The 13,924-nt window shown below is 39.1% G+C and overlaps 1 protein-coding gene across 8 annotated transcripts in view; it reads left to right on the forward strand.

The window, feature by feature from the left end:
- CARD8 (caspase recruitment domain family member 8) overlaps positions 1 to 12,683 on the forward strand; it is a 67,837-nt gene extending 55,154 nt beyond the window's left edge. For 3 of the 8 annotated variants that reach the window (XM_023543201.2, XM_023543200.2, XM_023543202.2), the window contains exon 13: positions 1,411 to 10,961. In XM_023543201.2, coding sequence (XP_023398969.1) covers positions 1,411 to 1,682 — 272 coding nt within the window. In that variant the 3' untranslated portion in view covers positions 1,683 to 10,961. Of the gene's footprint in view, positions 1 to 1,410 lie in introns of all 8 variants that reach the window. The other 5 variants (XM_023543204.2, XM_064293935.1, XM_064293934.1 and 2 more) reach the window with 4 other exon arrangements.
- Positions 12,684 to 13,924: the final 1,241 nt, after the last annotated feature.

Genomic DNA, 13,924 nt, shown 5'->3' on the forward strand with positions numbered 1-13,924 from the left:
AAAGGTGGATAACAGTTTGCCGACTCCTCCAAACATTGTGTGTGACTGATTGTGCATTGTCCTGAGATAGAAATCAGGGAACTGAGATTGGAGACTGTTTTAAAAGTCAAAATCTGCCATTTCCAGGGAATTGGTTAATATAACTGGAATTGGTATGTAACAGAGAAAGAAATTATTTATAATAACGGATCAAGATTCTGAAACATAAAATCTATCACCTGGTAATAAGTGAATGCAGGTCTTCAAATACTTGTATTCCGATACCGTCATCTCCATATTCATTTTAAAACTCATACAAGGCAGCCATCTGCAATGTACTGTGTATCTGTGAAACCACTTGTGTGGCAAAAGACAGAGGTCAACTGCATTTGACTAGAAGTATAAATGGAGTATCTTGGCTCAAGTGAGTAAAAGGGCAAGAGGTGGAACTGACTTCATTATGAGGCTGATCACTTGGATCACAAGATGGTTGTGATGTCACACAAATGTGTTATGGCTCCATGTCTCCACCTTGCCTTCCATAATGTTGGCCTTTTATTCAGTCTCCACACAGTCAAAATAGCAAGCCCCATATCTCATGAGAGACCACCCAGGAGAAAAAAGAGCATATTCTGACACCTCCCAATAAAAAGAAAACTCCTCGAGGTGTCACACTGGCTTGGATGTAAATCTCCAGTGACTTTTTCAAGATAAATCTCAGAATTAAAAGAAATTTCCATCGTTTCAGTAAGCTGTTTGCATTATAGCCCCAGATGAATGGGCATTCATCATCTCTGTCATTGTGGTTAACAAAAAGTTTTGAGAGGCACTACTGTACATAAATAGTAGAAAACTAAGATGCAAGGAAGTGAAATGGCTTGGCAAAAGCTACAAATATATTAAGTATGGGAACCAATATAATCCCTGAGTCTGCATGATGGAAAAATCCCATGTTTTCTATCCAGGGTGTCTGTATTTCCCTGTGTTCAGCTAATCAGTTGAATTTCCTTCTCCAAGTATTTGTCAGAAAAGCCTTCAGGGCAGGGAACCAGCCTAATCCATCCCCATCCATCTAACATTATGCACAGTTTCTGACAATTTATGGGCTTGACGATGTTTGTTGGATTGTTAGAGAGATGAATACATGAATGTACAGCAATATGGAGTCCAGTCTAAGGTTTAAACAAAAAACTAGGAAAGGGGAGGCTGTCCAAGCTTGTAGAGGAGAGAAAGGAAATGAGGAAGGCACATTCATTGAATGCATCTGAATTCATGGACCACTGTCAATGGACTATTTACCCTGTAAGTACGTGAGTATAAGACAAGCAACAATATCCCCAGCCCAGATAAATGACCTTTGGGTGGGTGTATGTCCTGAATCCCATAAGTGATATGTTTCTCTCTGAGTTTGAAACCCTTTCTCCCAACCAGGAGCAGCCTTTGTGAAGGAGCACCACCGGCAACTCCAAGCCAGGATGGGAGACCTGGATGGGGTGTTGGATGATCTTGAGGACAGAGAAGTCCTCACCAAGAATGAGAAGGAGCTGGTGGAGCAGGCACAGACACGGCGGAGGAGGAACGAGACCCTGTTAAGGATGGTGGAGAGCAAAGGGGACCAGGCCCTGGAGTTGCTCTACGGGAGCCTCAGTGAAAGGGACCCTTACCTAGTATCCTACCTCAGGCAGCCAAGTTATTCCTCATGACTCAAATACTCAGTATGCCATGAAGGATTAAGCTTGCCCAAAGAAAAATTTGTCCATTTTCCCCCAGGTCTTGGTAAGCAACACTTGATCCCTTGAATATTCTGCCTGATAAGAGTGTCTTTGTTTACCTGGGGGCTTTAGGTCACACCTGATAGCCTATGATAACAATGTGAGGATTGGGTCACACCTGATAATCTATGTTAACAATACGATTTATAATGGAATCACAGTCTATGTGGAAGCTTCTCAACCCCTAGAGACCCTGGAGACTAAGGTCAGCCACACAGATTGTCAGTGTTGTCTATGTGACTGACCCTGAATATAAACTCTGGACTCCAAGGTTCAGGTGAGCTTCCTTCACTGGCAATTGTTACTGAGAGAAATAGTTATTGTCTGCATGACTCCCCTGGGAGAGGACAATTGGAAAATCTGCACTTGGAACTCTCCTGGCCATTGCTCTGCCCTATGCATCTTTTTCCATTTCTGACTTTAATCTATACCCATTTGCTGTAATAAGCTGTAATCGTGAGTATAATGGCTATGAGTACCTCTATGAATCATTGAACCTGTGGGTGGTCTTGGGGAGCCTCCCAAACTTGAGCTTTGCCTGAATTTATAACCTTGGCTGCATTAGTGAGAGCCCTTAAGAATAAAAATTAGTTAGGGGTTCTAATGCTTGCCTCTCTGGGTTGCTGCTTTTGCTAAGGTTTTTGCCAAGCAGTTCTTTATATAGCTTGTCAGTGCTTTGAAGCTTTAAGAGATCAAAAACATATTCTCTCCATCATTTTCATTTGTTTTCTTCAAGAGGATAGGTGCCGAGAACCTAGGCCAATATTTTTGGAAGGAAACACTTTAGAAACCCATAGTAGACATAGTAACAGTTCATGAGCATATAAGTCTGAACTAAAGTTGAGGTAAATAAATTATTGAAATTTAGAAGAAAAGCTAACATTGCCTTAAGATAAGAAGAAATATGGTTTTATATTTTTTAACCCAGCATAAAACGTTTCAGATTTAGAGCATTTATATAATATTTTTGAAAAAGCATATGTCAGAATTTAGTATTTAAAACATCACAAATGTAAGTGAAGTCCTCTGGGCATCCTTCCCATATCCCACTAAGGTAACCACTATCCTGAATTATATGTTTCTCATGTTTATGTTTTCCTTAATTTTCCCTATGTGTATGTTTCCCTGTAAAATCCATGAGCTATTACTTGGCATAATTTTAGAATTAATAGAGAGCTCAATATTGTAGGTATTCTTATGAAACTCGTTTTGTATGCCTTGAAATAATTTATTAAAATGGTTAAAAAAATGATTATGTACTAATAATGCTTTCCCTCAATTTAATTGTAGTTTGATAGTGGCTCAGAATTAAACTAAAAACATTTTTAGTACTATGGCTTTAAAAAAAAAAACTTATTGTGCTTTAAGTGGAAGTTTACAAATCACGTCAGTCTCTCATACAAAATCTTACACACACATTGCTATGTAACCCTAGCTGCTCTCCCTGTAAAGTGACAGCACACTCCTCCCCTCCACCCTGTATTCCCCATGTCCATTCAACCAGCCCCTGTCGACCTCTGCCTTCTCATCTGGCCTCCAGACAGGAGCTGCTCACATAGTCTCATGTGTCTACTTGAGCCAAGAAGCTCACTCCCCATCAGTATCATTTTCTGTTTTATAGTCCAGTCTAATCCCTGTCTGAAGAGTTGGCTTCAGGAATGGTACCAGTCCTTGGGCTAACAGAGGGTCTGGGGCCCATGACTTCTGGTGTCCCTCCAGTCTCAGTCAGACCATTAAGTCTGGTCTTTTTATGAGAATTTGAGGTCTGCATCCCACTGTTCTCCTGCTGCAACTGGGATTCTCTGTTGTGTGCCCTGTCAGGACAGTCTTTAGTGGTAGCCAGGCACCATCTAGTTCTAGTCTCAGACTGATGTAGTCTCTGGTTTCTGTGGCCTTTTCTGCCTCTTGGGCTCATATTTACCTTGTGTCTTTGGTGTTCTTCATTCTCCTTTGCTCCAGGTGGGTTCAGACCAATTGATGCATCTTAGATGACCGCTTGGTAGCGTTTAAGACCCCAGACACCACTCACCAAAGTGGGATGCAGAATGTTTTCTTAATACATTTCGTTATGCCAATTGACCTAGGTGTCCCCTGAAACCATGGTCCCTAGACCCCTGTCCCTGCTACTCTGGTCTTTGAAGCATTTGGTTGTATTCAGGAAACTTCTTTGCTTTTGGTTTTGTCCAGTTGTGCGGACCTCTCCTATATTGTGTGTTGTCTTTCACTTCACTTAAAATAGTTCTTCTCTACTATCTAATTAATGAATACCCCCCTCCCTCCCTCCCCAGCCTCATAACCATCAAAGAATATTTTCTTCTGTGTTTAAACTTTTTCTTGAGTTCTTATAATAGGAGTCTCATACAATATTTGTCCTTTTGTGATTGACTAATTTCACTCAGCATAATGCCTTCCAGATTCCTCCATGTTATGAGATGTTTCACAGATTCATCTTTCTTTATTGTTGCCTAGTATTCCCTTGTGTGACTGTACCATAATTTGTTTATCCATTCATCCATTGATAGGCATCTTGGTTGTTTCCATCTTTTTGCTATTGTAAACAGTGCTGCAGTGAACACGGGCATGCATATATCTATTCACATGAAGGCTCTTATTTCTGTAGGATATATTCCAAGGAGTGGGGTTGCTGGATTGTATGGTAGTTCTAGTTCCAGCTGTTTAAGGATGTGCCACATCAATTTACAAAGTGGTTGTACCATTTTACATTCCCACCAGAAGTGTGTAAGTGTTCCACTCTCTCCACAACCTTTCCAGCATTTATTATTTTGTGTTTTTTGGATTAATGATAGCCTTGTTGAGGTGAGATGGTATCTCATTGTAGTTTTGATTTGCATTCCTGTAATGACTAACGATCCTGAGCCTTTCCTCATGTACCTGTTAGCCGCCTGAATGTCTTCTTCAGTGAAGTGCCTGTTCATATCCTTTGTCCATTTTTTAATTGGGTTATTTTTCTTTTTGTTGTTGAGGTTTTGCAGTATCATGTAGATTTTAGAGATCAGATGCTGATCAGATTTGTCATAGCGAAAAACTTTTTCCCAGTCTGTAGGTAGTCTTTTTACTCGTTCGGTAAAGTCTTTGGATGAGCATAGGTGTTTTAGGAGGTCCCAGTTATCTGGTTTCTCTTCTGGTGTTTGTCCATTGTTAGTAATGTTTCGTATGCTGTTTATGCCATGTATTAGGGCTCCTAGTGTTGTACCTTTTTTTTTTTCCATGATCTTTATCACTTTAGATTTTATATTTAGGTCTTTGATCAATTTTGAGTTAGTTTTTGTGCATGGTGTGAGGTATGGGTCGTGTTTTATTTTTTTCAGATGGCTATCCAGTTATGCCAATGCCATTTGTTAAAGAGACTGTCTTTTCCCCATTTAACTGACTTTGGGCCTTTGTCAAATATCACCTGCTCGTATATGGAAGGATTTATGTTTGGATTCTCAACTGTGTTCCATTGGTCTATGTATCTGTTTTTGTACCAGTAGCAGGCTGTTTTGACTACTGTGGCGGTATAATAGGTTCTAAAATCAGATAGTGTGAGGCCTCCCACTTTGTTCTTCTTTTTCAGTAATTCTTTACTTATCCAGGGCCTCTTCCCCTTCCATATGAAGTTGCTGATTTGTTTCTCCATCTCATTAAAAAAAAGGTATTGGAATTTGAATTGGGATTGCATTGTATCTATAGATCGCTTTGGGTAGAATAGACATTTTCACAATGTTGAGTCTTCCTATCCATGAGCAAGGTATGTTTTTCCACTTATGTAGGTCTCCTTTGGTTTCTTGCAATAGTGTCTTGTAGTTTTCTTTGTATAGATCTTTTATGTCTCTGGTTGGATTTATCTGTAAGTATTTTGTCTTCCTGAGGGCTATTGTAAATGGTACTGATTTGGTGATTTTCCTCTTCAACATTCTCTTTGGCGTAGAGGAATCCAGCTGATTTTTGTATGTTTATCTTGTACCCTGATGTTCTGCTGAACTCTTCTATTAGTTTTCTTGTGGATTCTTTAGGGTTTTTTGTGTATAAGGTCATATCATCTGCAAATAGAGATAATTTTACTTCTTCCTTTGTTTCTTTTTCTAGCCTAACTGCTCTGACTTGGACCTCCAGCACAATGTTGAATAAGAGTGGTGATAAAGGGCATCCTTGTCTTGTTCCCATTCTCAAGGGGAATGTTTTCAGACTTTCCATTTAGGATGACGTTGGCTGTTGGCTTTGTATAAATGCCTTTGATTATGTTGAGGAATTTTCCTTGTATTCTTACTTTGCTGAGAGTTTTTATCATGAATGGGTGTTGGACTTTGTCAAATGCCTTTTCTGCATCAATTGATAAGATCATGTGGTTCTTGTCTTTTGTTTTATTTATGTGATGGATTACATTGATTTTTTTTTCTAATGTTGAACCATCCCTGCATACCTGGTATGAATCCCATTTGGTCATGTGAATTATTATTATTATTTTTTGATATGTTGTTGAATTCTATTGGCTAGAGTTTTTTGAGGATTTTTGCGTCTAAGTTCAGGAGGGATATAGGTCTGTAATTTTCTTTTTTTGTAGTGACTTACCTGGTTTTGGTATCAGGGATATGCTGGTTTCATAAAATGAGTTTGGAAGTTTTCCATCCTTTTCTATGCTCTGAAATACCTTTAGTAATAGTGGTGTTAGCTCTTCTCTAAAAGTTTGGTAGAATTCTCCAGTGAAGCCCTCAGGGCCAGGTTTTTTTTTGTTGTTGTTATTTGGAGTTTTTAAATTACCTTTTCAATCTCTTCTTTTGTTATGGGTTTATTTAGTTGTTGTACTTCTGTTTGTGTTAGTTTAGGTAGCTAGCGTGTTTCTAGAAATTTGCCCATTTCCTCTAGGTTTTTTAATTTGTTGGGAATACAATTCTTCATAGTAATCTGATATGATTCTTTTAATTTCAGTTGGGTCTATTGTGATATTGCTCGTCTCATTTCTTATGTGGGTTATTTGCTTCCTCTCCTGTTTTTTTTTTGTTTCTTTGGTCAGTTTTGCCAATGGTTTATCGATTTTGTTGATCTTTTCAAAGAACCAGCTTTTGGTCTTGTTAACTCTTTCAATTGTTATTCTGTTCTCTATTTCATTTAATTCTGCTCTAATTTTTATTATTTGCTTTCTTCTGGTGCCCAAAGGTCTCTTTTGTGGATGTCTATTTGTTCAAGTTGTAGGGATAACTCTTTGATTTTGGCCCTTTCTTCTTTTTGGATGTGTGCGTTTATTACTATAAATTGACCTCCAAGCACTGTTTTAGCTGTGTCCCAAAGATTCTGATAGGAAGTGTTTTCATTCTCATTGGATTCTATGAATTTCTTTATTCTGTCCTTAATTTCTTCTGTAAGCCAGTGGTTTTTGAACAAGGTATTGTTCAGTTTCCATGTATTTGATTTCTTCTCCCTGCTTTTTCTGTTACTGATTTCTACTTTTTTGGCTTTATGGTCAGAGAAGATGCTTTGTAATATTTCCACATTTTGGATTCTGTTAAGTCTTGCTTTATGATCTATTATGTAGTTTATTCTGGAGAATGTTCCATGTGCATTGGAAAAGAAAGTCTACTTGGCATCTGTTGGGTGGAGTGTTCTGTATATGTCTATGAGATCCAGTTGATTGATTGTGGCATTTAGATCTTCTGTGTCTTTATTGAGCTTCTTTCTGGATGTTCTGTCTTTCACTGAAAGTGGTATGCTGAAATCTACTATTATTGCAGAGCTGCCTATCTTGTTTTTCAGTGCTGATAGAGTTTGTTTTATGTATCTTGCAGCCCTGTCATTGGGTGTGTAAATATTTATTATGGTTATTTCCTCCTGGTATATTGACCCTTTAATCCTTTTATAGTGTCTTTCCTTATCCTTTGTGGAGGATTTAACTTTAAAGTCTATTTTGTCAGAAATTAATATTGCTATTCCTGCTCTTTTTTGATTGCTGTTTGCTTGACAAATTTTTTTGCCATCCTTTGAGTTTTAGTTTGTTTGTGTCTTTAAGTCTAAGGTGTGTCTCTTGTTGGTAGCATATAGACAGATTATGTTTTTTAATCTATTCTGCCACTCTCTGTCTCTTTATTGGTGCGTTTAGTCCATTTGCATTCACCATAATTATGGGTAGGGCATAAGTTCAGTGCAGCCATTTTGATGTCTTTTTTGTGCTTTGTTGACAGTTTCTTTTTTCCTCTTAGTTTTTTGTGCTAAGTAGCTTTCCTTTATATGTTGTCTTTTCCTCTTTTTCATTGTTGTTGATTTTGTTTTTGCTGAGTCTTTATGTTTTTCTTGTATTTTATTTTGATGAGTAGGATTGTTAGTCTCTTTTGTCGTTATATTAATATTTACCCCTATTTTTCTACATTTAAACCAATCTTTTATTTCTTTATATCACCTTGACTTCTTCTCCATATGAAAGATCTATGACTACATTTTTTAGTCCCCCTTTTTTGTTTTAATGTTGTCATCTTTTACATAATGATGTCTCTATTTCCCTGTTTTGAATGTTTTAGCTTAGATTTATTTTTGTGATTTCCCTATCTGGGTTGATATCTGGTTGCTCTGTCCTGTGTTCTAGTTTTGGGTTGTTAGTATTTCTTGTAATTTTGGTTTGGTTTTTGAAAATTTCCTAAACTTCTTTTTGTCTGGAAATGCCCTAATTTCACCATCATATTTGAGAGAGAGTTTTGTTGGATATATAATTCTTGGTTGGCAATTTTTTTTTCTTTCAAGGCTTTATATATGTCATCCCATTGCCTTCTTGCCTGCATGGTTTCTGCTGAGTAGTCCACATTTAGCCTTAGTGACTCTACTTTGTAGGTGACTTTTCATTTATCCCTAGCCGCACTTAAAATTCTCTGTTTATCTTTGATTTTGGCAAGTTTGATTATAATATGTCTTGGCGACTTTCTTTTGGGATCTACCTTGTATGGGGTTCAGTGAGCATCTTGGATAGATATCTTCTCATCTTTCATATCAGAGAAGTTTTCTGCCAACAAAGCTTCAACAATTCTCTCTGTATTTTCTATTAACCTCCCCTTGTTCTGGTACTCCAATCACTCATACGTTATTCCTCTTGATAGAGTTCCACATAATCTTAGGGTTTTCTCATTTTAAAAAATTCTTTTATCTGATTTTTCCTCAAATGTGTTGGTGCCAAGTGCTTTATCTTTAGTTTCACTGATTCTGATTTTCTCTGCCTCAGTTCTGTTCCTATGACTTTCTATTGAGTTGTCTAATTCTGAAATTTTATTGTTAATCTTCTGGTTTTCTGTTTGCTGTCTCTCTATGGATTCTTGTCATTATGCTCTTCTCTAATCTTCTTAAGTTCCTCTATTGCTTTGTCTTTGTGCTGCTTGTCTTTTTCTGTGGCTTGCCTGATCTCTTGAAGAGTTCTGTATATTAATCTTTTGTATTCTACCTCTGGTAATTCTAGGAAATTCTCTTCATCCAGGAGATTTCTTGATTCTTTGTTTTGGGAGCTTGCCGAAGCCATCATGGTCTGCCTCTTTATGTGATTTGATATTGACTCTTGGTTTTGAGCCCTCAATAAGTTACTGTATTTATTTATTTTATGTTTGCTTACTATGTCCTAGCTTCTCGTTTTTTGTTTTGATATGCCCAAATACATTGCTCAGAGTGAGCTACTTTGATTATTGGCACCTTTGAAGCTCTAACGTCTTGTCACCAGGTGGTTAGAGCTGTTACTAGGTATGTGAGCCTAAGAATCCATTCTCTTTTCTTGTATGGATTCAGCTCAGGTGTCCAGGTAGTTGGTCACCAAGTGTGTGTTGAAGGCTCTCACCTACAGTCCTAGATGAGCAGAGGTGATTCGTTTAGGCACAGGTATCTGGATTCAGTGGGGGTGGGGGGGTCACACACTGAGCAAGACAGTGGGCTGACAAGTGCCCCTGAGTGTCTCTGAGGAAAGGTGTTCCTGTTCCCTAGAGCACACAGGTAATAAGTTTTGCATCCAGACTATGGGCACCCAATGCTGTTGGCTGTAAGTACTGGGAGCCACCATTTATTCTTGGACCTGTGTTGCAGGTGGCTAGGCAGCATGGGAGGAGCCACCAGTCCTTAGGCCCCTGATGTGGTAGGTGAGGACCCTGCTTAATAGGCAGAGTGGTGTCAAATGTCACGAACCTGCCTCTCGACCATATAGCTGAAACAGTTGAAGTTAGACTTCAGGTATGTACCCTGTTGTACTATGCTAATGAAGGCCTATACTGTTGAAACGGGCCCACACAGGTTTATGCAGGGGTGAAAGGCATTCAAAGTCCACGGACCCCTTATGCCTGTGCCTAGGCAACGGAGCTGTTTCTGCCCTGCGTTCCCAGCTTAGGGGAGTTGACAGATTATTTTTTCCCCTCTTTGTTAATTTGTTCCCTCTCCAAGGCTGGGAGAATGTGTCAGGATGAGTGCCAGGTCCTACTTCTGATCCAGGGGACACAGCCAGCTGGGACCTAATGTAGAGCAGGAAGGGAGCAGGTAAGTGGGAGAGAGTTTTTCCCAAAGGGGTATTTTTTGATCTGAGCACTAGGTTAAATGCACGTACTTATCTTTTGCTCATTGAGGGTTGCTTCTTGCTTGTTCTGGAGGATTGAGAAGACTCTTTGCTGCTCAGCCCCTCCCGATGTGGAAAACACATCCCGAAAGCCACTGCTCGTCTCGCTACACTAGTGCCAATGCAATCAGCCTGTGGGGTGCTGACTTCTGCTGTGTCAGGTCTGGCAACTCCTCACTGCTTCTGAACTGTTTCTTCCTCTCCCTGCCACTCGGTTCCATTCTTCAACTTTGCCTTTGATGTTCAGGCTCCTAGCCTGTCATATATAGTCGATTCACTTGTTTTTTCAGGTATTTGTTGTAAGAGGGACCACAGGAAGCGTCTGACTACTCCGCCATCTTGGCTCTGCCTCCTGAAGAGTCCTTACCTGTTTTATAGTTGCTAATTGTGTTAAATTTTCCAGTGTTTTAACTACCGTAATGTGATAATTATTATTTATGAACCTATATCAATAACTTTTTTGAGAATGAAGTAGTAACTAAAGGAAAAGAAAGAGAAAAATAAAATAAAACTTTTGCTCTGTTGCTAATAATGTTATAATTCAACATAGGAAGATTTTTCTAAACAATTTTGTTATTAGTATTCATATATCTAAGAATATTACATTTAAGCAATTTACAACCATATTTATCACATATTATTCTATGATTAAAATTGGTAATAAACATTACTAAGGATTCTGTATGGTCTGGTAAGGGTAGAAGTTCTGGGAGGGGTGGGGTTGAATGAATTACCACACTAGGTGACACCAACCCTAGTGATGCCACTTGCAGCAGATAACTTGTATCCTAGGTTTCACAGGTCCACAGATGGAAATTTTGCCCCCAGATGGACCATACCAAGTCTCACCTGCATTTAATTTCAACAATTCAGAAGATGAGGTTTTTGACTTAGAGTGGATTCTGGGATGGAGTATTTTGGATATGCAAAGAACATGAATTTTGGGAGGCCAAAGGGTGGAGTGTCATGGATTGAATTATGCATCCCAGAAAGATATGTTGAAGTCCTAACCCCTGTACCTGTGAATGTGACCGTGTTTGGAGAAATAGTTTTTCTTTTGTTATGTGAGTGAGTACTTATGAGTCCAACTCCTAGCAACTCTATAGGACAGAGTAGAACTTCTCCATAGTGTTTTCAAGGCTGTAATCTTTATGGAAGCAGACTGCCACATTTTTCTCCCATGGAGCAGCTGGTGGGTTTGAACCATTGACCTTTCAATTATCAATTGATCACTTAACCACTGCATCACCAGGGCTCCTTTACCAGAATAGAGTGGTCCTAAACCCTTCTGAGTGGTGCCTTATGAAACAGGAAAACAGACATAGAGAAAAACACACAGTGAAAAGGTGCCATGCAATGACAGAGACAGGTGCATCTACAAGGCCTGGAATATCAAAGGTTGCTAGCAGCTACTAGAAGCTGAAAGAGACAAAGAAGGACCTTCCCCTAGAGACAACACCCTGAATTCGGACTTCTAGTTTCCAGAACTGTGAGAAAATAAATTTCTGTTATTTAAGACCACCAACTTGAGGTATTTTTGTTTCAGCAGCACTAGGTAATTAACACAATGTAATACATGCTGTGGAAACCCTAGTGGTGTAGTGGTTAAGTGCTACGGCTGCTAACCAAAAGGTCAGCAGTTCGAATCTGCCAGGTGCTCCTTGGAAACTCTATGGGGGCAGTTCTACTCTGTCCTATAGGGTTGCTGGGAGTCAGAATCGACTCAGCGGCACTGGGTTTGATTTGGTTTTTGGTTAATACATGCTGTTGTTGTTGTGTTCCATTTAGTTGATTCCAATTCATTGTGACCCCATAGGAAACAGCAGAACCGCCTCATATGGTTTCCAAGGCTGAAATCTTTATGGGAGCAAATCACCAGGTCTTTTCTCCTGAAGAGATGCTGGGGATTTGAACCACTGATCTTTCAGTTAGCAGATGAGCACTTAACCATTGTGCTACCAGGGAGATATAAATTATATTATGTATATGTTTATATATATAGGAAGAGAGAGTGAGCGAGATAGAGCCCTGGTGGCAGAGTGGCTTAGAGCTTGGCTGCTAACTGAAACGTCAGCAGTTCAAACCCACCAGCTGCTCCAAGAAAGAGGGGCCCTCTGCTTCTGTGAAGATTACAGCTTTTGAAACCCGATGGTGTAGTTCTACTCTGTCCTATAGGGTCACTATGAGCCAGAATCGATGCAACAGTGAGGTTTGTACATATAAAAACAAACGAAAATTTTCCATCTCATTGATTCTGACTCCTACAGACCCTACAGGACAGAGCAGAACTGCCACATAGGGTTTCTAAGTTGCTGCTGATGGATTTGAACTGCTGACCTTTTGGTTAGCAGCCCTATGCTTAACCATTGCACCACCAGGGATCCTTTGTACACACACACACACACACATTATATATATATATATATATATATATATATATATATATATATATATATATATATATATATATATATATATATATGTTGCCAGATGCCTTTGAGTCAGTTCAGACCCATAGTACAAAAGAACAAAACACTGCCAGGTCCTGGGCATCCTCACAATCATTGTTATGCTAGAGCCAATTGTTGCAACCACTGTGTCAATGCGTCTCATTCAAGGTCTTCCTCTTTTTTGCTGACCCTCTACTTTTGCAAGCGTGATGTCTTTCTCCAGGGACTGATCTCTCCTGATAACATATCCAAAGTATGTGAAATGTAGTCTCTCCATCTTTGCTTCTAAGGAGCATTCTGGTTGTACTGCTTCCAAAACAGATTTGTTCCTTCTTCTGGCAGTCCATGGTATATTCAATATTCTTCACCAACACCACACTTTAAAGGCATCAATTCTTCTTCAATCTTCTTTATTCATCATCCAGTTTTCACATGCATATGATATGATTGAAAACATCATGGCTTGGGTCAGGCATGCCTTAGTCTTCAAGGTGAATGCTTTCCAACACTTTAAAGAGGTCTTTTGCAACAGATTTGCCCAATGCAATGTGTCATTTGATTTTTTGCCTGCTATTTTTTTTTTTCCTATGGGCATTGATTGTGGATCCAAGTAAAATGAAATCCTTGACAACTTCAATCTTTTCTCCGTTTATCATGATGTTGCTTATCGGTCCAGTTGTGAGGATTTTCGTTTTCTTTATGTTAAGGTGTAATCTATACTGAAGGCTGTGGTCTTTGATCTTCATCAGTAAGTGCTTCAAGTCTTCTTCACTTTCACCAAGTAAGGTTGTGTCATCTGAATAAAGCAGATTGTTAATGAGTCTTCCTCCATTCCTGAGCCCCGTTCTTCTTCATATAGCCCAGTTTCTTGGATTATTTGCTCAGCATACAGATTAAATAAGTATGGTGAAAGAATACAACCCCGATGCATACCTTTCCTGACATTAAACCATGCAGTATCTTCTTGTTCTGTTGGAACGACTGTCTCTTTGTCTAAGTATAGGTTCCTCATGAGCACAGTTGAGTGTTCCGGAATTCCCATTCTTCACAATGTTATCCATAACTTGTTATGATGCACGCAGTTGAATGCCTTTGCATAGTCAATGAAATGCTGGTAAACACCTTCCTGGTATTCTCCGCTTTCAGCCATAGTCCATCTG

This window comes from Loxodonta africana, chromosome 11, assembly GCF_030014295.1.
Source record: "Loxodonta africana isolate mLoxAfr1 chromosome 11, mLoxAfr1.hap2, whole genome shotgun sequence".
In the NCBI taxonomy this organism is placed as follows: Eukaryota; Metazoa; Chordata; class Mammalia; order Proboscidea; family Elephantidae; genus Loxodonta; species Loxodonta africana.